A 26,173-nucleotide genomic window follows, 5' to 3' on the forward strand; every position below is an offset into this window, starting at 1 on the left:
GCTAATGTGCAGTATTGAAACAGCCTTAGTCATTTCTTCTGGGTGAAAGACAGGGGGAGTACCTCACTGCTGATATTCATGGATCTCTCAATGGCTTTTGATACCACTGATCAAGGTATTTTACTGGATTGGCTTCATTTGCTGGGAGTAGGAGGGCCCCATGCTAAAGGAGTTCTGCTGCTATCTGTGGAGCTGGTTCCATAGAGTAGCCTTGTGGGGATTTATGTTCATCTGTGGAGTCCCATGCTGTCAAATATCTCTGTGAAGCCACTGGGTGAGGTCATAAGGGGATTTGAACTGGAGTGCCATCAGTCTACTTCTCTTTATCATCAGAATCAGTTGAGGTTGTGTAGGTGCTGGACAAGTGCCTTGATACTGCAATGATTTGGATGAGGGTCAATAAACTGAATATAACTCCTAGTAAGAGGCTGTGTGGATTGGTGGTTTTCCAGTCTGGGAAATTACTAAGCAACCTGTCCCAAATGGGACTGCATTCCCTCTGAAGGACCAGGTGCATAGCTTGGGAGTATTCCCAGACCCATCTTTGTCATTGGAAGCTCAAGTGGACTCTATAGGTCAGAATGCTTGGCACCAGCTCCAACATGTGCATCAGCTACAGCATTTCCTGGACATGAATAACTTAGCCACAGTATTCCAGGCACTAATAACTTCTTGATTAGATTACTATAATGTGTTCTTCATGGGAGCTCCCTTGAAGTTACAGCTAGTGCAAAATACGGCAGCAAGACTGCTGACGAGACTACCATACAGATAACAAACAACACTGGTCTTACTGGAGCTGCCTTGGCTGCCTCTTTACATCTGGCACTTGTGGTGGCATTTAAAGATTTGGCACCTTGATATATAAAAGAGCACCTCCCCATATATATACTCACCCAAGAATTGAGATCTGTAAGAGGGAGCTTTTTCTGTGTCCCACCAGTGGCGATACTGCAAAGTGGAAGGACATGGGAGAAGGTCTTTCAGTTGTGGCACCCCAATTGTCAAAATCTTCTTCATCTTAGAGGTCTAACTGGCACCAAAGTTGGTGTTTCCTTCTAGCACCAACCCCAAATGTGGCTTTTTATTCATACCTTCAACTTATTTCAACATATACTGTACATACACATGTTTTTAAATCGTTGGCACTTTTAAAGTTGTTTTAAAAGCTGTCTTGCTTCATATGTTTTATCTCATTTAAATTATTTATAGTTTTAATCTGGAAGTGTTTTAAGTTGTTTATATTGTAGGCCATCCTGAAATCCCATGATAAAGGGTGGGCTATAAATATTTAAATAAATATATAAATGAATAGAAGGAGGCCCTCCTAAACCCAGTCATTTAAAACTCTGGTTTTGACTGTAGCCATAGCATTCCACAAGTGCTTCCTTAATGGAGATGTTTTTATAGCAGCACTAAAGAGAGTACCTTTTGTCTTGAGGCCTTCCAGGTTCTGGAACGCTCGCCTCAAAGAGTTATAACTGCCATTGATATTTCTATTTGCCCTGGCATTTTAGGCTTTCTCGGTATGTTTTGTGTTTTCTTTAATCTTTTACCATTAGTCTCTAATGGTTACAAAGGAAATTGTGTTTACATTTTGTTTGCATTATTTGTGAGTCTGTTGAAGATTGTCCAAGAATCCACTGGATGAAGTGCTGTTCAGAAATAATTTAAATAAATAAATGGTACTATCTAAGAGAGAAAAAAGAAAATAAATTATCAGTATTTTAAAAGGAACAATACATCAGCATCCTTTCAAACATTGTCATTCTATGTACACCCTGGAGTAAGTCCCCCTGAACTCAGTAGATTTACTTCTGAGTGAATATGCCTAAGAGCAGGCTGCACATAGCTGAGTTGTGACACTTTGCATTGCAGTTGATTTACTGACTTGGGCTTATAAATCTCTGTGCATGGAGGAAGTCTTGACCATACATGAGCAGTGAGCAGCTGTGCTAGGGGTTAATTTATAATCATTCTTCAGTATGGTTATGATCCCAACACCAGCTTAGTCAATAATAGAAAGGGGGTGGGCCTAGGAGAGAGGAAACACAGTGCTTGTGTGTATGCATGCATTTCTCTCTGCGGCATCCAAGCTGTCTCATATCATACTAGAAACAACCGTTCCCATGCCTCACAGAATTCTGTGGACAAAGCATTTCTCATGGGTGACTGAAAAAGGACTACCTTGGCTCGGACAGCTGTCTCTTCTGTCAAATCTTCCTCCTACAGAATTTTTAAAAGCCCTGGATGCATTCATCAAAAGAATGAACAGATAAGCCCCCAACTGCATTTTCTGCCTTCGAAACTACTCTGGAGAGTGAAGCATGGATAAACTTAATGGGACCATATTTGGCATTGACAGCAATATTTCCTCACTCCTGTGTGATCCCAACTTTGAAAATTATACATTATACGGCATGAATCATTCCTGGCCTTATAAAGGTAGGTGCATTTCAAAACAAACAAACAAACAAACAAACAAACCAGCTAGCTTCACCTGTAGCTGATCTGTATTAAATAATTTAAGAAAGGTTTAAGTGAAAATGGGCTATTTTGGATGTGTTTTGATGAAAGAGAACACCAGAAATTAATTCAGCAACTTACTGGTTATAACTACATCTAAAGAACAACGGCAAGGAAAAAATAACAGTTGTTAGTCAAGGCAGAAAATCTTAAAGAGAGAAAGTTAAAGAAATGTCTAACAGCTTTTAAAATAAAATAAATTCAGGGCTAGTGCCATTACTGCTATAATGATCTACTGCTATTGCTATTATGTATTGTAATATACTATAAAGATTATATGATATAGAAGGTATAAACAGATTTACAACAAATCATGCAGTCTTATGTTGGTCTTCTGCTATCTGCAAACCTCATAAGCCAGTGGTTTACAATACTTCCCAATTTGTGAAGTGTTCATTTACATTAAGAGGTGATAAAGTACCAGAAACAGAATATGCCACCTTTCTGAAAGAAAGCATGGGATGCATTCCTGGTAGATCAACCTCTAAATTTAAAAACCTTTTTTTTTAATCCTTGAAAGACCAAAAGAAGCAACCAAACCAAATAGAAGCTAAGGCTGTGCTTCACAGCCACCTAGATAAAGGGCTTCTTGCAGTCTTTTTCACTGCTTTTTATAGCAGTTTAGATAATACCAAGAATCATTTACTGTAACAATCCATCTACTCTAATGTTTCTTCACACTTTTAGGGCAGAGCTACATGTCCAAGAGCAAATGCACAATCCCCAGCCTTACATGGGAAACAGAGCTGGGGAGGGGGCACTGGCAGAGAAATTATGACAGGCACAAATGACTGCTTAACCCTTCCTCTGTTTATCACCTTCCTTCCAGTTTTCTCCTTTCCCCCCAACCCTAGCCACCTTTCCCAAGTTAAATATAAAGTAGAACTCAGAAGCCCATTTGGAAGCGAAGTAGTTGGAGAGGAAATTTGCTGAGAAGGTGAAGCCACCATGGAAATCTTTCATTCTCCCATCTACCTCTCATTTTCCCAAACTGGAAAACTGACATTTTTTTCAGCTGGTAGCCAGACTGATTGGAGGATTTTGATAGGTGTCTTGCAAAACTACCTTTTCAGGACTCTGGATTTTCCCTCTGTAAATGTCATTTTATACATGCACTTGACATTTCAGTGGCAAATTCAGGCTGGAAATTCCATAGCTGCCAAATGTGATGTTCCACCTAAAGCTGAGACAGGGCAGCCATAAAGACCAGGCTTTGGGGCTTGTAACAATAATTTAGAACAGGACATTTTAGCAGGTGAACAGAAGTGACACCAAAAAGAAGTGGATGGGAGGATGCAGGGGTGTGGAGAGGGGCAAACTGAAGACATTGCCCTCACTATAAGCATTCTGTCCCCACAATGAAATTTTCCTTCATACTCTAAATATCTAACATTGTGGTAACTTAAAACTTCAGTTGAGCATTTAGAAATACAATATTGGGGGCATTCACACTTATTTTTTTGTACCGAGGAGCTACAGATCACAGTGATGTAATACCAAATGTAGAGTTCCCTCTACATTTACCACGATCAAATCTCTCCAAGGCATTTTAACCTGGTCCGGCATTCACACTGGCGCCGCTTTGCATCAGCATGGTTCACCTCATGGCCAGGAACTAACTCAGCGATCCAGATTAATTCAGTAATGCATTCGCACAACTGAAGATCCGGCTTGCTCTGGCCCTAAAAAAAGATGCAGTGAGGTACCTGGTGCAAAATGCACTGGGTTAAGTGCATTTTTCACTGCCACTGCCCCCTGCAAACCGCACTGGGTACATTAAAAAAAAACAAGCTTCATTTATGTATACCGCTTCATACCGCCTAAGCAGTGTCCAAGCGGTTTCCAACTGTAAGCTAATTTGCCCCCTACAATCTGGGTACTCATTTTAGCGACCTCGGAAGGATGCAAGCCTGAGTCAAGCTTGGGCTCTTTTGCTGGTCTTGAACTTGCAACCTTATGGTTTTGAGTGAGTGGCTGCAGTACAGGCATTTAACCACTGCGCCACCAGGGCCAGTGTGAACATCATGGAAATAACCCAGTTTCACACCAGGTTATTTCTGGAGTGTGAATGGGCCCTTAGACACTCAAAGAAAAGGGACAGGATAGTTGACAAAAGGAATGTAAACATAGCTAATGTAAGAGTTCTGGGTGTTAATGATTTTCAGTGTCTCACTCTCTACAATGCTAAAAATTTGGGGACTGAACGAAAATTTCACTGGGGGACAGAACTCATACTGGGAGGGAGAAAAACCATCATTTCTGCCTTCTGACCCCCCCCCCCCAATCTGAAAAGTACTTCTCAGGTGATCACAGAGGTAAGGTGTTTGTTGGGAGGGAATTTTGCTCCCCCTTTGCTTTCTAGTGGGGAACTGCCTCAAACAAGGATGAGGAACTTTGCACATACTAAAATAAGTCTTTCTAGTACAACATCCTGTTACTCCTTGTGATGCAGCAACTTTATTTATTTATTTATTTATGTAATTTATAGCCCATCTATCTCCCAATATGGGACCCAGGGTAGTTCACAATTTTAGTTAAAACAAAATACAGTTAAAACACTGACTAATGCAGTATTTTGTAGAGAAACCCAATTGCAACTAGCGATAACTTACTGTGTCTCTTCTGATTCTTTTTCATTTTTGCTTTCAGATTTGGGGCAGACAGTTCGGATTGTTCTGTATTGCCTGATATTTTTGCTCAGTGTCCTGGGCAACACCCTCGTAATGATTGTGTTGACCAGAAACAAGAGGATGAGGACTGTCACAAACATATTCCTGCTGTCACTGGCCATCAGTGATCTCATGCTTTGCTTCTTCTGCATGCCCTTCACCCTGATTCCTAACCTCCTGAAGGATTTCATTTTTGGCAGCGCTTTTTGTAAAATTAGCAGCTACTTCATGGGTGAGTCTATAAATTAGCATTGTCTCTCTGCCAGGAATTTACATATCTTTAACTTTCCATATTGATATGTGTGCTGAGAAATCTTCGTTCATCTTGACAAGAATTGCTTGCATGTTGTAAAGGATCCAGGCCTGCCTACATTTCCTCTATAGAAGTCAAATGGAGTACATAGTTTCCTCCATTTTAATCTCCAAACAACTCCAGGAAGTAAATAGGCTGAAAAAGAATGATTGTCCCATAGTGATACTCTAATGCTTAGACCAGAATCAACAACACATCACTTATGGAAACATGAAGGCCCTCATAGATTTTGCAATCCCCAGGGGTCCCTACTCCCTTTAAATTTGCTTCCATGGCAGAGGTTTTTAAAAACATCCTGTCACCTTTGCCATCCTACCAAATTCTAGCATGGCAGAAAAGCCCTTTTCAATGCAAACAGTTCCACTTTAAAAAGATCTACGTGGAAATCCCTCTCAAGCACTGCCTGACTTCAAAACAAGGCACACACTCCCTGCATGCCACTGCCACGTTACTGGTTTTTTGTGACAGAAGTAGTGTAACTCCAAATAGGTTGAGGGTGGCAAAGCATCCCTCTCACTCAAAAAACTGCATTAGACCATAGCCTACTCTTTAGTTGTCTCTTAGGTGGTATTCCTAATTAATATGGTTGATACCCAAGGCTGTGGTGGGCATTACCAAAGACATGCTAGAGTACTTCGTATACTCTCTGGTAGCTGCACATGGCAGGAGAACATCATTAATGGTGTGGGCAGGCTGTCCATCAATTTGTCTATCATTCACAATCTTCTCATTGAGGAACCCTGATAAAGCTAATCCCAAAGCAGGTTCAGGACTTTAAATAATTCCTTTGAATTTCCGAGTCAACTTCAGCACTGACATAAGACCTCCTCATTGCCATTGCCTTACAAGGAGCCCTGGACATCCCTGGAACACAATTCTATGCAGTACCCTCCATATGTGTGGTGCTTTCGGAAAAGACTTGGTTCCCCCAGATATGAAGCATTTCCTTAAAAGTCTAGCGATAATCTCACCTTCACGCTATTTAGAGAAAGGGACTAACTGTCCAAGAGGATAGGGCTGCAGTCTAGAACGGCAGCCTGGATTTCCTTGTTGCAGCTTTTACTCTTCCCAAAATAGGATATAAGTAGATTTTGATGTTGTAAAAGGTGCAAAATTACATTGCAGAATTTGGACCAAGCCTTTAATATGCACACATAGTTGTGTCTAAGCTCCACTGTCTTGTATAGGATTGTGTGGCAAGTCATCTTAGCCCTTCTTCTTCTTCTTTTCTTCTTCTGTAGTCTACACACATGGGCTCTGGGCTAGTCATCAACCAGCAATTAAAAAATCATCATTTTTGCTGATTGCCAGAACTGAAGAGTAGAAAGTCAAATATTTCCAGCCAAGGTCTTGTTAGAGTAGTTATATGTTGTCATAACAAACAAAGACACACTGCAGCATCTGTTAGGGACAAAAGGAATTGTTGCTGTGTTTTTGTAGTTATTGTAGACATTTTAGAGTATATCTGCTCTACACAGATACAGCACTTTGAGACCACATTAAATGCCAGCACTGCATCCTTGACTGAATCCAGGAATTTGTTGAAGTATTTAGAATTATCTGCTTTAGTTCAATGGTGTGCACTAGAGCTCTCTAGCAGAGGATTACTAAATTGTTCAGAAAATAATCACTTAAGCCATTTTGGAGGAGGAAACAGATAGTAAAATTAGTTTCTGGGGACTTTGTAGAGGGGGGGTTGAGGCTGAGGTGCAAGAATATCTGGATGCCAATGAAACTAGTAGGAGCAGAAGGCAGGGATTTTAACAGGACCACTGTACAGGTTCAACTTAATACAAATTACTTTTTGCTTTTAGCACTAGGATGTCTGGGAAGACTAGAGAACATTCAAGCAAAGTGGTTGCAGCATGTGGTTTGAACTGTATAATTTAAAAATGACAAAATTATCTCCAGCATAAGTGTACTGATCTTTATGTAAGTTTGTGAATTTTCAGATTTAAGGCTGACATGGCCATCAGGTTTTCTGCCCTCACATGATGTGTTAAACATTCTCTTGAAGGAGGCTATGGGCCCCCCCCAAAAGGCTTTATAATTTGAGTAGTTTGCAAGATGCTATTTTACTATGGGGGAGACCTTCTAAACTGACAAGATTAAATAACTATTCTATTAATTAATAAACATCCTTTTTTTAAAAACCTGAAAAGGTTCATGCCAGAACACTGCTCCCCACCCAACCAAGACAATTCTACAGCACCTCTTTATATAGATATTTATATCCTATCTCATATCTCAGTGGGTGCTACAGAATTGACAAAGGTGATCTGGAATGGCTGATGGCTTTAACTCTGGAATAATAAAACATTGACTGGGTTTGAGACAAACCCTGAATAGTCTGACAGGACAGATGAATAAGAACACAGTCTGAGTTGAGATAGAAGGTGTAGTTATGGGCGGGGTACAGACCGCCAGAAAGAGGCGGCCAGTGGCCACCTCTCTTTTCCGCATAAATGCGCCACAGCAACCAAATTGCGTGGCTACGCGGAAACAAAAAGACTGCTAAAAAGCGGCTCCTTTTAGCACCGTCGCAAACTGCCTGTGGCAGCGCAAGGACGTAGCTGCCGTGCACGCCCATCTGGAAGGCACACAGCAGTGATGTCACAGCTGTGCACGCCGTGTATACAGCGCCGCACAGCTGTGACGTCCTGGTGACGTCCTAGGGTTGTGGGGCATCTGGAAACAGCACCCCAAGGCAACCCTAGCACGTCTCCAGGACATGCTAAAGGGCCCGTGTGTACAGGGCCATAGACTGCTTTTGTGATGGGATCCATTTTGTCTCCATTAGAAGAGGAAATGCAAAGAGCCTGGGGAAGGATGAAGTGATCAGCAAACCCATTTAGTGTTTATTGTTGTACCATCTAGCTCTCTCACATATCCTTAGGTCAGTATGACTCCTTACATGTGTCACCACAGGTCTTTGTGACCTCTCAAAACATGTCCGACAGACACTATATATTAATTATGAAACCTCATATCCAGTGAAAGGGTTTTAGGATATTCTAACAGTCCCCTTCTCCCTCCAGCCCACTTGCAAATGCCTAAACCTGAGTCAAAGTCAACCCAAATCAAATATTTTTCTATCTTGGGCAGAACATCATATGACCCTCTCCCCCTTTAGTCAAGTCAAATGGTATAGAACCAAATCTGGGAAAGTTATTTTGGTGAACAACACAGAAATTCCACAGGCACCATTTTCCGACAGTAAGCATGTAATAAAAAAACAGGAATGAGAAAGTAAATGACTAACAATTTTGTGCTCTTTCCTGGCACCCCAAATCTGCTCTCCAGAGTGGCTACATCACTCTGCCTACGTAGAGCTAGGTCTGGAGTGCAGCCCATTATGTCTACAGTGTCATTTTTATTTCATTTGGTCTTTTTATCCCTGAGACCATTACCTATTCTTTATTCTGAGCCTCTTGGGAGACAGAATTATTAACATGTCAGGGGAAAAATGTTATACCTAATTCCAAGACCATAGGAGAAGGTGCTAGGGAAATTATGTACCATATATATTATATACTCATATGTAAGTCTAGAAATTTTAGTTTAAAAAAATTGACGCCAAAAACATAGGTCGTCTTACCCACAGCTCAATTTAAGTACAGTACTGTACTTTAACTCTTATCAGAAAAAAGGAACCATCCTCTTCTCTAAGCAGAGTGGAGAAAAGTAAGAGTATAGTCCATCCAAGGAGCACCGCAAAAAAGCAACAGCCTTTGGGTGAACACAGTTATGCCTGCCAGAATTTTCTACATATTTGGTATCATTTTTCATTGCTTTATCCTTTACATCCTTTGTTACATGTCCCTAAGTTTTACCTTCAGCTTATCCACTAGTCATATCAATATCAATAATTTTGGCTTTAAAACTTGCCCTCAAGTTATATATAAAGATGACTTCTAGTCAAGAATATACAGTAAATTAATACAGTATTCCTCCAGCATACAATATCCATCTGTTTGTTTGTTTCTCTCATATCTAGCATCCTACTTAGGTGTTCAGTCATCAGTCACATTACAGAACCAGGGCTAAACCCTAGCCAGCACAGAGAGACTTACTTCTGAACAAATATGTTGCAATGTCTGGCTGCAATCTAAGCCCACTAAGTTGAGAGCAATTCTCATTGACCGAAGAAGGGCTTGCTTACTTCCATGTGAACATATATCGACTTGGCAGTTGGGCAGTTTAGTTTATTGATTTGACTATCAGTGACGCCACCACAAAATATATAAACCTTTCAACATAATATTCAGTTGTTCTTAAAACAGTCCTCAGCTGCTGGCATCTGGTTAAAGTCTGTCAGTGGGTATTATTTTCCTGCAGCATGATTTAAGTCAATTCTGCAAACTACATCAAAGTAATTTAAATTGCAGCCATATACAATTTCATATGGGAGTAAATCCTATTGAACTCAATAGGGTTTACTGCTGAATAAACATGCATTCTATTGCATTATAAGGTTCATTTTTGTTCATTTATCAATATGATTATGTCCTCTTCTTCAATATAACTTCCCAATCAACAGCATCTTATAATCCTGCATTGTGTTGATACTTCTACCAGAGGTAATAAAAGTCATGATCACTTTTGTCTTAGACAACTTAGAAGTGATGAGGGAGCATGATAAAAGAAGCATATAAAGTTATTAATGATGTAGGGAAACGGTAGATAAATTTCCAACAGGCACTCTAAAGAATTTTTAACCTTCTCTCATAATGCTAGATCTTTGGGTTTCCCAGTTAAATTAGTTGGCAATAGGTTTCATGTCAGACCAAATGAATTACTTTTTCAAATGAGGCAAATTATTCTTATTGTAATGACAGCCACTAGCTCAGGTCAGAGCCTGTTAAGTGTTTATTAGGTGTGATAACTTAACAAGGCATCTACATTCAGGGATAGTGTAGCTCTGAGTAAGAGAGGTTTAAGAGACTAAAGGGAGGATACAGTTGGCCTGCCCAAACCATGGGCTATCAGTGGATTTGAGCATCCACAGATGGCCCTCCCCCATTCACTCCAATGGCATCACATGCCACCATTGAAACCAACAGGATTTGAGGTTGCCCAGTTTTTGGCATCCACAGATGGGTCCGAAACAGAACCCCTGCAGATATGAAGAGCCAGCTGTATTTTGCACATACCATCCTTGGAAGCTCCCCAGAATCCACTGATGAAAGCCAAGTATTAGACTAAATGACTGATCCTATGCAGCAAAACTATCTGCAAAGTGGTAAATCTGTAATCCTGCAGATATTTTTGAACCATAACTCCAGTCGCTCCTGACCATTGATTGGTCTGTTAGCTGTGACTGATGGAAAATGTTCTCCAGCAACATCTGGAGGGCTGCTTCCTGCACCCAGTTACTAATGTCTTTATTGCATGGGGGTGTATGTTGGTGGGCCATTTTGGAAGCTGTAGTGTGACACAGTAACTTTTCCAAGCTCACAGGTTGGACTAGAGATCCCCACTCATCCCTGAATCAAGTCCCTGATTTCCTTATAATGTAGTGTACCTCTGAGAGCAATGTTGCTGGCAAGACTACATTCAGATCTCCTGAGACAAAGGGCACAATACCAGTGTAAGAGATAAATAGCAGGTGGTCATTCTGTTAAATGCTAATAGGGAGGGGGGGCTGAGGAAATTACCTTTGAGAAAGAGAGGCAGCATATTTTGCTTGGATACCTGCCAGGAGCAAAAGTTGACTGCAAAGCAAGATGCTTGCATAGAACAAGAGAATGCTTAGCTAGAAATTGGAACAAACTGTGTTTTGCCCTAGTAAAACTGATTAACTCATGCTCAGCAGATATTCTAGGAGGGCACTCTATTTGTCAAACAAGTTTGGTATAAGGCATTCCACAATTCAAAATCAACCCAAATTCCACACCTGGGCTGTATCTACACCGTAGTTTTGTCAGACATTTAGCCTTTCATGTCAGAGAGCTCTGTTGCCACAACAAACTACAATTCCCAGAAGTAGATAGCATTGGACCATGGCAGTTAAAGGGGTGTCAAACTGGATTATTTCTGCAGTGCACATACAATCTAGGATGCTGAAGGGAAAAAAGCAAAAGAAAGACAAAATATATTATTCTATCATAACAGTTCTGACACGATAGTCCTACCACTAAAATTACTAGTAGCCACCGCCACAAATTATTGCATTGCTAGGTTTCTTATTGCAATGCGATAATTTGTTCAAAAATAGTTTCCATTCTTTCAAAAAAATCTACAATGCATTTGTCCTTTAAAACCCATATTAATTTTACAATGTGGGCTAACTCAGCAATCTTAACTATCCATTCTTCCATCATTGGTTCTTCAGTCCATTTCCAGGTTTGAGAAAACAGTGTTCTTGCTACTGTTATCATAGAAAAGTTGTCCATGTTTACTGTCCAGTTCTCTGTCCATAATACCCAGTAGAAACATTTCTGGTGAAAATATAAAATCTGCTTTTAATTTTTTTTGTATTAACATATAAATTTTAGACTAATAATTTCTGCTTTCATACAAATCCACCACATATGGAAAAAAGAGCCCTCCTTATCTTGACAACCCCAGTATTCACTTGAAACACTCTTAGGACTTTATTGCACCGCTTCCGGGGCCCGACTTACCTCTTTCAAATTTGAGCGAAAATCAGAAGTTAGGCTGATTTTATCACACATACGTTCCCCTCAAAATGGCTTCCTGGAGCCTCCAGTGTTGAATTCAGGCCCTGTAAGTCGCTTCAGCGACCATTTTTTTCCAAATCAGAAGCTTCTGATTTGGAAACAAATGGTCTCCAAAGTGACTTATAGGGCCCGAATTCAATACTGGAGGGAAAAGTCAGTGCAATAAATTCAGACTAACTTCAGAATTTGGCTCAAATTCAGGAGAGGTAAGTCGGACACCAAAGGCAGTGCGATAAAGTCCTTAGATATTTTCAAAAATCTAATTGGCATTCAATCCATTTATACATAATCTTGTACACATTTTCTTTTAAATTTCTATCAGAGTAAGTGTTATGTCTTTTGTCCACATTAACCCCCATACATCCATTTGCACAGTGTGTCCAAACTTTTGTGCCCACCTTATCATATACTCTATAGATTTATCTTTTTACAGTTTTAAAAGGCATTTATACACCTTTTTAATTAAATGGTCATCATTCTTCCACAGTCCTAAATAAAAATAATTTTCTTCCATGTTTATGGCTTGATCTCTGTTATCTTGTTTAAATCTTTCCTTATGCTGCAGATAAGTGAACCAATTAAGACCTTCGCCTTCTTAAAGAGTAACTTTCTTGATATGAGCTCTCACATGTCATGTTTAAAATACAAAAGGTCATCATAAAACAACCATTTCTGATTTTTAACCCATCCTTTCCTTTGAAAAAAAAGGATCCCTGGGAGAGGTGACTAATGTTAACATGGGGGAAAGTCTCTGCTTATATTTGTATCAAGCTTGTATAAGAGTCTCTCTACTACAATTATTTTAAATATCAGTATATGGCTTAACTTTATCATACCAAAAATAAACATGCCACCAAAACCTGCAACCATGACCCAAAAGTCTTTCATCACTAAGCAAAATCCATTCCTTCAACCACATCAAATACCTGGCCTTATGGTACAGCTGAATATTCGGGAGTCCAATACCACTACTTTTTTAGCTCCATACAAATTTCTGCCATTAGGCAAACAGTATTCCTTTCCTTATGATGATTCACATTTTGCAAATAAAAAGAGAGAGAGGTAATGTTGGAGTGTGGAATCTCTTACTTGAATCCCATTTTGCGAGAAGTCGCCTTGAATCCCATTTTGGGAGAAAAGTGTGATATAAGTCCCATAAATAAATAAATAAATAAATAAATAAATAAATAACTTCTTAAATTGTTAAAATATTATTTGCTTTGAATTTTTTTAAAAAGGAGAACCAGTAGTACTATATGATTTGGGGGGGGGGGGGGATCCACTTCATGGACCCCAATTGGTATTCAGTACTCTGCTCAAATTGGCTAAATCTTGTTGTTTAATTTTAATGTACCGTGAATTGTTCTGTCTTGTCAACAGCACCTCTAGGACTCACCCTTATCCAACTCCATACCTAAAATGTATGGGCTTAAAATCTACTTTGATTTTCTGCAAAAACAAAACCTTTTCATTTGAAGTATACATCCAAGAAGATAGGCGTTTTCAGTATGGCTTTGTACCGGATGTTTCTTAAAACTGTCATAAAGGTATATTGAACGCCCTACATAAAGGGAGACTGTGTATTCAGTTTATTTTCTCTGCTCAATATTTTCACAAAGTACAAAACAGAACCCAGGAGACTTCAAAGGCGCCATTTTTATATCTGATGAACACAGTCAACATTAATAGGATTGCAAGGTTAATAGACTTAAAGACAAATTGCTTCAGCTTAATGCAATGTGACATAACATAAAATAAAGACATCATCACAACTGCAGACATGAAAACAACCTTATAATTTGTTGCTAGAAGGTTATCTGTCATATCAGCAAGCTGTATTTACAGATACAACAAACCTAAAATTATGCCTCTGTTCCTAAGGTGTGTTGGACTGCCACCTGCATCATCCCCAAAATACCTGGTTGTGGAGCTGTAATCTGACAAACATCTGAAGAGCTGCAGGATTGGAAAAGGCTGCTGTAAGGCTTAGCTCTCTCTCAGGATCAAACTAAACACAAATTCCATGTATTTAGAAGAGGTGCTCCCTCAAGTGATGAAAGATGTTTGGTTGTCATAGCACTTGCTTTTCATTATTAACAAATTTTGAATTTAGCAGAGTTGGCTTCGTGATTAGTCATTGGAAGATAAATATAGGTTTAATTTGAAAGTCTGATTGCTAAGAGTCATATCTCTGAAAAATTCCCATAGCTGGAGGAAAAACAATGTTAACCAAAGGGAATACACATTTCTCATAGCACCTCACCTGACCCCAAAGGGGGGGGGGGGATCCATATCTTGTCTTTACCAATTCAGATTGCAGGTTAGAAACATAGATGCTGATCACGATATTTCTAGATGACATAGACCAGCATATCTGAAAACCTTCCTCTTCCAACAGGCTTTCCCCCAGACGCTATGATATTTGCTCTCTCCCCGTTGCACCAGCACTTTAAGCTAGTTATTGTTGTGGTTTTAATCTTGTAATTTTTTACCCTGTTTTTAATAATTTGATGTGATTATTATATGGATACTGTTTGTAAATTGTACATTGTGTAGTACCCTTGTTGTAACCCGCTTTGATCTGCCAGGAAAAGCGGGCTATAAATAAACAGTTTATTATTATTATTATTATTATTATTATTATTATCTGGGGGTTACACCAGTTTATGAACTTTTGGGGACATTGCAAAAGGAGGTCTCCAGTATCTCCTCATGAGGCATTGTCCCCTCCCTGCCCAGAACTGCATCTTGTTAGTGTCAGGGCACAATCCCATGGCAAGCTAATGGTTTGGGGCATTACGCAGCCAAGAGAAAGAAGCAGTCATAGATATCCTGGACCTACGGTGTACTCTATGGTACACTCAGTGCACTCCTTTCATAGAATTGCTCATTGCTTTCTGAATAGACTGAGTAGAAAAACATTAATTCAATATGTTTTCTTATAGGAAAAAGAGGTAAAAGTAAAATTTGGAAAAAGAATTTGCAAAATTGTTTCTTAAATGCAAGCTTCTGCTATACCTCTGATAGCCTTGAGAAATCATAATAAAATCATAATAAAATGACTCAAAGTTCATTTTTATGAAAATGGGGAACACTTTTGATTAGATAATCAATAAAGCAGTGAAGTCGGAGAAAATGACAGTCAACAGGTTAGAGTTAATTGCTGATATAAAATTAGAAGAATAATGAAAGCTTGTCTTTATTCTTAGTGATTGCCATCATAAAGATATTTCAGTGGATAAATCACTGTGACATTTATGACAGCATCACAACCTCCTGGGGATTTATTTTGTACGAAAAACTACACCGTTGCTAAAGGCTGTGGTCAAAAATGTTCTTTGCCTCAACACTTTGGTTGTCATTTAAATCTTTGTGAGTTACAACAGAGTTATGTCAGTGTAAACTGTGGTAAATCACACTTTTCTGAGATAAGTTTTCTATTTCCTACACTCAGTCTTTACACAATTGCAGCTGGATGGCAGGGGATTAATTTTCAAGTAACATTTTGCTCTTGCATCAGTTAGTTTAAAATCTGTAACAGAATCAGTAAGAAATCATGTATCTATGCACAAACTTCCTTCAAATCTGTGAGTACTAGAAAGACAAGTAAAAGGTATATATGTTGAACATTTGGTCACTAGATGCTAAACAACTGAGTTCTGTGGTGCTTGCTTAGCTTTATCATGGCTATATAATTTTAATAGGTCCTTGAATGAATGTTAGCCTCCATTTACCATTTTATTAGTCTAAATTATTTTGGTATTAACAGATGACCAAACAGACAAAACGTCTGAAACTATGCACTGAAGATTCTATAATCACATAGATGAAAAAATAAGGTCCTTCATAATCAAGGACCATATGAAGAAATGTAGCAACCTCAGATTGAGTGACCTGTTCTTTTTCAAGCAAGGTTTCCCTGCTTAAACAGGAGGAATTACTACACATGGCTTTTAAACCACAATTAGATCTGTAAAACAGTGGCTTTCGTGATACTTATCACACGGCAATACCTCTGACTCATTGCTTCTGTGCCCTCTAACTATGATTACAGCATCCTTTTCCACCGATGGGGGAAACCTGTCAATGAACTGTCAATAGCGCACGTCCCCAGGTGCAAAACATTGCTGCTGGTGCAGTTGATTTATTGGCAGCCATGTGGCATCAGTGTCCCCTCCTCACCCCATCCCTCCTTCCCCTTGCTATTCCCAAGCAGTCCCATTAGCTTCCCCTCCCCTTTCTATTTCTTCTCTTTCTACCTTAACTACATTTTTATCAACATACTTTTCTCTTAGTTTTGGCTCAGATAGCACTGTGAATGTGGCAGATTTCTCCTAGTTAGATGCTAGATGAACAATGGTCCAGTGATGTGAACTAAAAAGATAATCTACTACATTTGTTCTAAATGCTTATCTAAAAATATACTGCATTATATAGTATATTTTACTGTATTATACTGAGATGCAGTAGGATTCCTTTCAAAGGCGGACATATAATTATCTTTTTCATGTAGACATAATTCAGTCTACCATAAGCGTACCACTTCAGTTGTAATCCCAATTTCACATTTTTAAAAAAATCCTCTTTGTTTCCTTTCGAAGCACTGAAGATACACTCTTTCAATTTTCTGGTTTTCATGGATAGTTAACCATTCTATAGCAATATTCTTGCAATGACCTCTAGATACCAACAGGGCTTCACCTGGAATCTCAACAACAACAAAAAAGGCCTTTTGTTGGCAATTGAAGGCAGGTTGTTGAAGTAATTTTAAAGCAGGTGGGTAATACAGAGGGCCACAATTGCCTAGCTCAGCTCCAGGACATGGGCAACTTTGGTAAATTGGGAATAGGGGCAACAATGAGAGTCAATTTATCTACATGGCCAAATTAGAAAAATAGGTTGTTTTTAACACTTTAACATTTTATTAACTTAGGTTTTTGTCATAGGCGAGGTACAGAGCGCCAGGAAGAGGCGGCCAGGAGCCACCTCTCTTTGCTGTGGAGCTGCACCGCAGCAACCAAATTGCATGGCACGGTTATGCAAAAAAGGACCACTAAAAAGCGGCTCCTTTTTGCGCCATCGCAAACAGCTGGCAGCGGCACGAGCACATCGCTGCTGCACGGCTCCATCTGGAGGCCGCACAGCAGTGACATCATCGCTACATGTGCTGTCTATTCGGTGCCACGCAGCGAAGACGCCCTCGTCATGTGCGAGGGGAGTGTGGGCGGGGAGCCCCTTGCATGTGACGAGGGCGTCCTTCGGGACCCACCTGTACCAGGCCATAGAATCCCGAGATATAATATTCAGTGTTTTTTGTCTCCCAATGAATGGTCCAGTTACTCCAATGTCTATCCTTTTGTTGTTACGAGATGTTATTAATGTGTTCTTATAAATTACAAGTCATTTACAATAATACATGAGAGTTGACATAGAACCAGAATATCCTGAATGAAACCCCAGCTCCTTACTAATATGTCCTGCAAGAGATTCTGGTAAACCATCAAATAAATGCCTTAAATTTTTTATCTGTACTTTCTGGCTGTTTCTGCAGTAATTGGGTAAAGACTTTCTGTACATAGAAAGGAAGAAATCAAATCTACCCCATTGCTAAATATATACCTTTAGATTTTACAACGGTTTCATTGGAGTTAAACACTAATTCCATTTGTCATGACCTGAAATTATAGAAATGACCTCACTGAATTACCTTAAATAACTGAAACTACTAATTTGTTCAACAACCTTCTGATTAAATGATCATTTATCACACCATTCCTGAGAGCCTTGCAGTTTAGTTTTAGTACCGTTGGCATCTAGTTGGCATTTAGTACAGTTGGCATTTTCTCTGACAAATCACCCCATAAACTCACAGTAACCATCTGGAACCCATCTGAGCAGAGGCCAGCATTAGACTATCATCAGCATATAACTGTTTATTTTATTAGACCGAACTCTCATGGGAAGAGGATAGGTGGGTGTTCAGCAGATCTAGGTTTAAACTGTTAAACAGAAACAAGCGGCCCTCAGTTCTGCATGTAATTCTTGTAACTGTCTGTATAGGTAAGCAGTCATCTATCAGTATTTGCTCTCTATAAATTTAGTCATAGTTTAGTTGGTTAAAACTGACAAATATATTAGTCAGACTGACAAAACCCATGTCTAATTTATTCTTCTGATCTTACGTATATTTATGAAATAAGCGGCCAAGGAAGCAACACTTCTTCTTTCCCCTGTTTTAATTCTCAAAATGTTACACTGAGATAATATGATTTTAATGGGTTTATTCTTCTAGTTTCTGAAAGTAAAAAAAAAAAGAAAAAAAAGGGGGGGGCATATTTTTTTTATGTCCGTAAACTGTTTCTGGAGACATGCTGTTTGAATTCCATTTCTGAATATTGGAACTGTAATTTTTTTCTCCTTCTCTGGAGGACTGTTAGACTGCAATCCTATAGGCCACTGTAGCCATGTTGGCATAAATAGATGGCAGCATATTCATGGTTTGTTGTTGTTGCTAACTGCTGTCAAGTCAATTTCAATTTATGGTGACACTATGACTGAGAGACCTCCAAGTCACTCCATCAGGGCTTGCAGTCTCAGGGCTGTGGCTTCCTTGATTGAGACTATCTGTAATGTGGTCTTCCTCTTTTCTTGCTACCTTGTACTTTACCAAGCATCATTGTCTTTTCTAGTGAGTTGTATCTTCTCATGATATGTCCAAAGTATGGCAGCCTCAGTTTAATAATCATGGCTTTTAGGAAGAGTTCAGGCTTGATTTGCTCTAGGACCCACTTATTTGTTGTTGCTTTTAGGAGTCCTCAGTATCTATAGAACTCTTCTCCATCACCACACTTCAAATGAGTTGATTTCTTTCCTATCAGCTTTCTTCATAATCCAGTTTTCACAACCATACATACAAATAGGAAATACAATGGTGTGGAAAATCCTAACTTTAGTTTTCAATGATATGTCTTTACATTTCAGGATCTTGTATAATTCTTTCATTGCTGCATTTCCATGTCCTAGTCTTTTCATTTCTTGCCTGCAATCTCCTCTCTGATCAGAGGCTGAGCCACTGGAAAATCTTAAATTATTTCAATGTCTTCATCATCTGCTTTAAAATTATTTAAATCATCTTTGTAGTGGCTTGAGTGCTCAGAATCAGCGTTCAAATCCCTGCTTTGACATGGAATCCCACTGGGTGATGTTGGGCAAGTCACATTCTCTCAGCCTCAGAGGAAGGCAAAAACAAACCTTCTCTGAACAAATCTTGTCATGACAACCCCATGTTAGGGTCTCCTTATGGTTGCCATAAATTGGTAATGACTTGAAGGCACACAGCAGCAACAACAAAAGCAACAAATAATCTATAGTAATTATTTTTTCATAATTTTTCATAATGTTCATCTGTAAACTTCTCTTTCCACTTTCTTCCTTGACTTTCTTCATTAACCATTCCAAGTCTTTGCTATTTTCTGCTAAGTAGTAGGGGTGTCATCTGCATATCTTAAATTCTTGATGCTCCTTCCTCCAATTTTTACACCATCTTCCTCTAAGTCTAATCCTACTTTACATATGATATGATCTCCATTCAAGTTAAAATGCAATCTGGCCTGACTCCCTTGCAAAATGGAAACCATTCAATTTCTTCATTCAGTTCAGTTCATCTTTATTACGGTTATAGACCAGGACAGGTAAAAAGGGATAACGAATGAAAGAAGGTAAAAACAAGGTAAAAACAAGGTAAACACACAGGTTAAAAACAGTATTTAAAATACCCATTTAACATCCAGTGTAGCAGGGCAAGACTGGTACTAGCCTACTGCGGAGGTCATTGCCTGACGGATTTTAACTGCAGCTGCACAGAATCCGGTTCCATTATATGTTATATCAGGGTTGATGTCTAAAAGTAACAAAGAAGTGTAAAATTGACTGGTGGGTCCTTGATGTTTATACAAAAGAGGTGAAATAAGGCTGAGGCAAATGTCCCTGTAGTATGAGTAGCACATGCTTTGTTGTCCCCCATTTAGAGTCCCTACTCATGATTTAAATTTCCCTTTGATTCTCTTTGATTTCTGTGATCTTCTGGATGATGTCTCTTGCTCTTCCTTTTTAGTTTCCATCTTCTATTTTTCAGCATTGATTATTATAGTAGTTCTCTCTGTCTCTGTCATAAAAGCATGCAATCCCACCACAGTGGAAAGGTAGCATGAGTAAAATGACTGCAAGTGCTGCGACAACAGGGGCAATAACAGAGAATGGCATTTCTGTCAGTAGATAAAGTTGCCCTGGTCAGCTTTCTCAGACAATGGAAGTGACTTTCTTTGGTGTCCCCACAACCAATAAGCATTACTTAAAAAAACTGTCTTACACTGGCATAACAGATCATTACATCACTGTATATCTTACCTTACATGTTTATGTATAAAAATAATTTTGTTAGAATTATCAACCTGGAGATGTTATTCCACAATATCCCATTAAGTAGAATTACCAGAAGATTTATTGTGCTTTTAACCATATTCTAAATGGCCATAAATCAGTCTCTGCTAATTCTGGAAAAGTAATTTTGGGGTATAAATATAATCAATGATGTTCGGCCATTATTAAAGACTTGATGGAAGTGGACCTCTCATTTCACCAACATTATGTAAGCATCCATCCAGTGTTCAAATTATTTGGGGAGTATTGGGGCTTTTAATAAAACTGAAATACCTCTACTTTCTGCCCCCTCCTCCTCCCATTTTAGCCAGGCCAAGTTTCTCATGGATTTTTGAAAGCAATAACCTGGGGTATCACAAAAAATAACAATAACAATAGAGTAACAGGAGACTTGACTCCTCTGTAATCTGGACACTGCATCCACCCCAATTTTCACTATCCTTACAGTGGATGATATAAGTTGTAAGTTGGATGGTCACATGTTTCCCATGCCTATTTTAGTGTGAAAAACATGTGGCTGCATATCAGATTTGAAGTATTTACCCCAGAATGAATTATTTTTATCCATGTCCCTCATAAACTGATGAAAACCCCTTCCCACACTACAAATTTATTGTTTTATGTACTTTAGTCATCTTTTTCCAATACTCCACAAGAGGCTATTTATTTATTTGTCTTATTTTATTTATATCCCACTTTTCTCCTAGTACAAGACCCAAGGTAGCAGCCATTATCATTGCCTCATATAGATAGATAGATAGATAGATAGATAGATAGATAGATAGAGATGTTTCTTCTTCATGGTCTCTGCGACCCTGCATAAAAGAAGGGCTGCATCCCATTTGGTTGTATTTGTGCTGGACTTTGGCTGTGCATTTCTACTTAAGAAATGCCAAGGGCAATCAGTAATAAAACAACTATCAATGATTTGTCTTAAAAGTGAAGAGGCTGACCTGGTTTGTATTACAGAGACTTGGGAGGATGAATTCAGGGGTGGTGCGGAACCTGATTCAGGTTTGTCTGCCCAGCTTCTCAATGTGGCACTAGCCAGTGGCATTCCTAGGGTTGGCATCACGCGATGTGGTAATTCATGGTGTCACCCCCACACACAGACACCATTGATCTCCTCCTATACCACACCATGCAGAATCCTTACTATTTTTTTGTACTAATAATTTCCATCTATCACCAAACTATAGTTGTGACATAAGCAATAGTAATGACATAAGCAACTAGCAAAATTAAAATTATGTCTTTAAATTACAATATCCCAAAAGATTTTCACATGAGGCTGTTAGTGTTCTTAAATCATTGCTAAATCATTCTTAAATCGTTGCTGTGTCCAGTGTGTGAATGTAACTGTTTTGAAATCGTTTTGTAATCATTTATTGCTGAATTCTGATATATTGACGATTTAAGAACACTAACAGCCTCATGTGAAAATCTTTATATACACAGCCGAAATGCATTTACATTTCTAAATGCATTTACATTTGATTTCATGTTTCATGTGGTTGAAGTTGAAATTTGGTATGATGTGACGTTTTTAAAGAAAAAATTAAAAGAGTCAAATTTTTAAGGTTTAAGTTAAGATTTCTAAGCATGTATTTCTGTTACTCACTCTTCAAGATTAGGAAAAAAATTCACCACACACCCATGTTAGGTAAAAACATACATTCGATGACAACTAACACTCAGTAATGTTCCAAACAATTGACCCTAACTTACTATCTCACTGCTTGAAAACAGGTGAACAAAGGCATAGCCATGTTGGTCTGCTTCAATATGGAAAAGGATCTTGTAGTATCTCAGTGGCATCCCTAGGGTTGATGTCAACATGAATAGATTCTCCAGAGGTATTCAAAGAAGTCACAGAGGAGGTTGTGAAATCAAACTTTCCTCCTTCTTATTCTGACATTATGTATCAAAATATATACAGTAAACAGCAGTAATACATGCCACTAGTCACACATGTAAGTCATTATACATTTACAATCCAGTTTCATTGAAATCATATCTCATACCTTCCATAAAAGAAATCTGTGAGCAAGTTCATGTCAAAATAAATTACTAGCTTACTTAATAAATTATGGAGAAAACAACTTTTTAAAATTAAAAAATGAGGGTAACTTCGGGGATCTTTTCACCTATGTATATCAGTACTAAATGCAGACAGCACTCTGGTTTCAGTAGTTAGAAGGGTTTTATTTAGAAAGGAGCAACCACGCATACAAACATACAACAACATGCAATTCCATTGTCCTGTTGCACACAAACATACAAAAATTATGCAATTCCATTGTCCTGTTACACCCTTAAGCTCAGAAACTAGTTTAGACATTCTGGACAGGTCACGTGAACTTGTCTGTGGGGGCCTTTTGCATGCCTGGGAAGCTCAGGTGGAATGGGTGGTAGATGCTGATCCTGCACAACATCCAGGCAGTTGCCTCAGTTTGCTTAATGTCAGGACTGGTGGGCTACAAAATTAAACAGTACTGGCTAGTTGGCAGCAGATGGATGAACTGTTCTGCCAGGAATGCATTTCTTCTTTCTTGAGTACCAATCTCATTACCACCATTTACCAAGAAACATAGTAGTCTAAAACCAATGCCAAACATTTATACTCTTTTCTCTCCTTCTTTCCATGCATAGGTGTCTCTGTCAGCGTATCAACATTCAGCCTGTTTGCAATATCTTTGGAAAGATACAGTGCTATTTGCAAACCACTGCAATCTCGGGTCTGGCAGACAAAATCACATGCATTGAAGGTGATTGCCGCAACCTGGTGTATCTCTTTTGCCATCATGACACCATACCCAGTTTACAGCAAGCTGATACCATATACAACATTTCACAACCGCACAGCCAACAAGTGTCGCTTAGTTTGGCCGAATGATGCAATACAGCAGTCTTGGTAAGAACAAGTTGGCTGGTTTTGTTTCTTTTTTCCCCGTTGCCATTTTAAAGCAGGAATCAGTGCTACTGAACTCATGACATTTCAGATAAGCAGATTATAGTGATTTACCTTTGTCAAGCAAGCAAAATAAGAACACTATCCAAGAACTTACTATGACCAGTTATAAATGTGATACACTTTAGATTGCATAATCCATTGACTATGTGCATGCGAAAATAAAACCAGTTAGTCTTAAAGATGCTGCCATGATTTCCTTTTCCTTGCTCCCCCTTCCCTACTCCTTTTAATATAACTGTAGGCAACTAGTAATGCTAGAAAAAGCACTATGTAACCCTCCCTGCAAACACAGCTCCCAATAGTACACATCTGAGGGAGCTCTTATAGCAGTGATGGCGAACCTATGGCACGCGTGCCAGAGGTGGCACTCAGAGCCCTCTCTGTGGGCACACATGCTGTCGCCCCAGCACAGAGTTTGCCAGAGTCTCTTACTAGAAAGCCAGAGGGACGTGGCATTTTGCAATAAATAAGTGGGTGCTGGGTTGCAGTTTAGGCACTCGGTCTGTAAAAGGTTCACCATCACTGTCTTATAGGGATCAACTGAGCCTTGCCCCTTTCTTTGCTGATTCCATTTGTGTGGCTCATGCACAGCAGAACACAACAGCCATTTCATGGTCCACTCCATTAAAAGAATGATACATGTTTACCCTAGATAAATCCAACTGACCCTCTCTCCTCTCACATGGATGAAGTGCACAATTATATCCTTCAAACAAAGCTCTAGGAAGGAACATTGCTCTTCTGCATGGACAGAGGAGATAGGTACAGTTATAGCAGATATTGGTGGATAGGAACAAACATGGCATGTGCAAGGCTTGTGGCTAAAGGAGAAATCATTAAACCAGGAGTGAGCTACTGTGGTAGATCCAGCACAATTTTTACTCCTTGCGACTCTTTGGGAGCCACATAGACTACTGAAAAATAATTTTTTGCAAAAGCATGGTGTGCCTACAAGTCCACTCCTGGTTCTCAAAAATGAGTGTTTGTTTATAAGAAGTTAAACAGTACACGGAAACTTGGCAACCTATTAAAAAAGTAAAGGGAGGTTGGAGGTTGCCAGGAGCAGCTCTTCACCCTCTTTTTGGCCAAAAAAGGTCAACCTGGTGCTAAGGACCACAAAGGTATCCTGCACTTTGCCCACTTTGTATTAAACCATGTGGGGAACCCCTTATATAAGTGGACCTGGGAACTGTATACAATATATGATTCATAATTATAAATAGTGATAGCCATATTATGTCTGATATTATTAAAAGAATACATTGGTTAAAAGAACTGGTTTTCAAAATGACACAACCCCTCACCCAAAGTTTACTTTATAAAGTTTTTGCTCCTTTTTACATCTCACAACTATTGCCAGAGCTTAGGAAAGTTACTTATCTGGACTAGTAGAATCTAGTTTACAAACTCAGAGCAAATACCTTGTAATATCTTCTGTCTGTGAAATTTGCCAGGTGATACTTTCTAGTCTCTGCCCCTTACACTGTGAATTATAATCAATACACACATTGGAGAGGGAAAATCATAGCAAGGGAATGAAAGGAGACAATTTGCTGAGAACTGGCTCTATTGAGAGGTTGGTAAGAATCCATCTCACTTCTCCTCTGGCCTAAATCATGCTTCTGGCTTCTGCAGGTACATCTTCCAGCTGCTCATTCTTTTCCTTATCCCAGGGATTGTAATGATGATTGCGTATGGTTTAATCTCCCTGGAGCTGTACAGAGGAATCAAATTTGATGTCAGCCAGAGAAAATCTTCACGAGGTAATCTTTATGATTGAGCCCCTTTGCTTTCTTTCACTCAAAATGTCTTCAGATGTGGAAACGTGATCAGCACATGTTATCTCACTAAAAGGCTATATCGGACAAGGCAAATCTTAAAAGATCCTGGAATAATCTTGCAAATGTGTTCAACTAATAGTCATTTTTTAGGATAATTTTTTTCAAATAATAATTGTTACCATTATTGACAAAACACATTGTTACTAACTGGATGATCATAGGGTTTACTTTTCTCTGATATTTTTATTCTGTTATAATAAAGATAGACATATCTCATATGTCTGCTGAGGTTTGGTTCAAGTACATGAATACCAGAATCCATGAATGTACAGTTCGCATGAAATATAATAGCATAATAAAATAGTGCCTCTTCTATAAAATGGGAAATCAAGGTTTGCTTTTTGGAATTAATATTCTATTTAATATTTTCAAGCCATGGCTGCTTGAGTCTGTTGATAAAGAATCAGTGGCTACAGAGGGCTGACTATGCCACTGCTCACAAAGATGAGAAGTAGAACTAACCATTAAAAGCCAACTAGAAGCCTTCCTTGCCTTTTTTCAGCCTGTCCATGATTCATAAACAGAATATTGTAGTCTGGGCAACAAGGAAAAAAGTAATGGACCACTTTACAAAGCATTATGTTTTTAAAGCCTAATAACAGAGATCACATTTGCTTGAGTCACAACAACATACCGTAGTGGCATAACAGGAACACATGCGAATGTTTACAGGGGAGGTTTGGTTTGTGGAAAGTACAATTTATTCTTTCTTTTCCTCTGATTTTCTC

At 39.0% G+C, this 26,173-nt stretch overlaps 1 protein-coding gene across 1 annotated transcript in view; it reads left to right on the forward strand.

Moving 5' to 3' along the window:
* The first annotated feature begins 2,327 nt into the window (after positions 1 to 2,327).
* The window catches only part of LOC149312472 (cholecystokinin receptor type A-like), a 30,434-nt gene continuing 6,588 nt past the window's right edge, over positions 2,328 to 26,173 (forward strand). Inside the window, exons 1-4 of the mRNA XM_089526878.1 lie at positions 2,328 to 2,445; positions 5,176 to 5,427; positions 23,283 to 23,544; positions 25,240 to 25,367. Coding sequence (XP_089383004.1) covers positions 2,328 to 2,445; positions 5,176 to 5,427; positions 23,283 to 23,544; positions 25,240 to 25,367 — 760 coding nt within the window. The remainder of the gene's footprint in view (positions 2,446 to 5,175; positions 5,428 to 23,282; positions 23,545 to 25,239; positions 25,368 to 26,173) is intronic.

The sequence above is a fragment of the Sceloporus occidentalis genome, unplaced genomic scaffold (assembly GCF_023333645.1).
Source record: "Sceloporus occidentalis isolate IW3139 unplaced genomic scaffold, rSceOcc1.0.p SCAF_5, whole genome shotgun sequence".
NCBI lineage: Eukaryota > Metazoa > Chordata > Lepidosauria > Squamata > Phrynosomatidae > Sceloporus > Sceloporus occidentalis.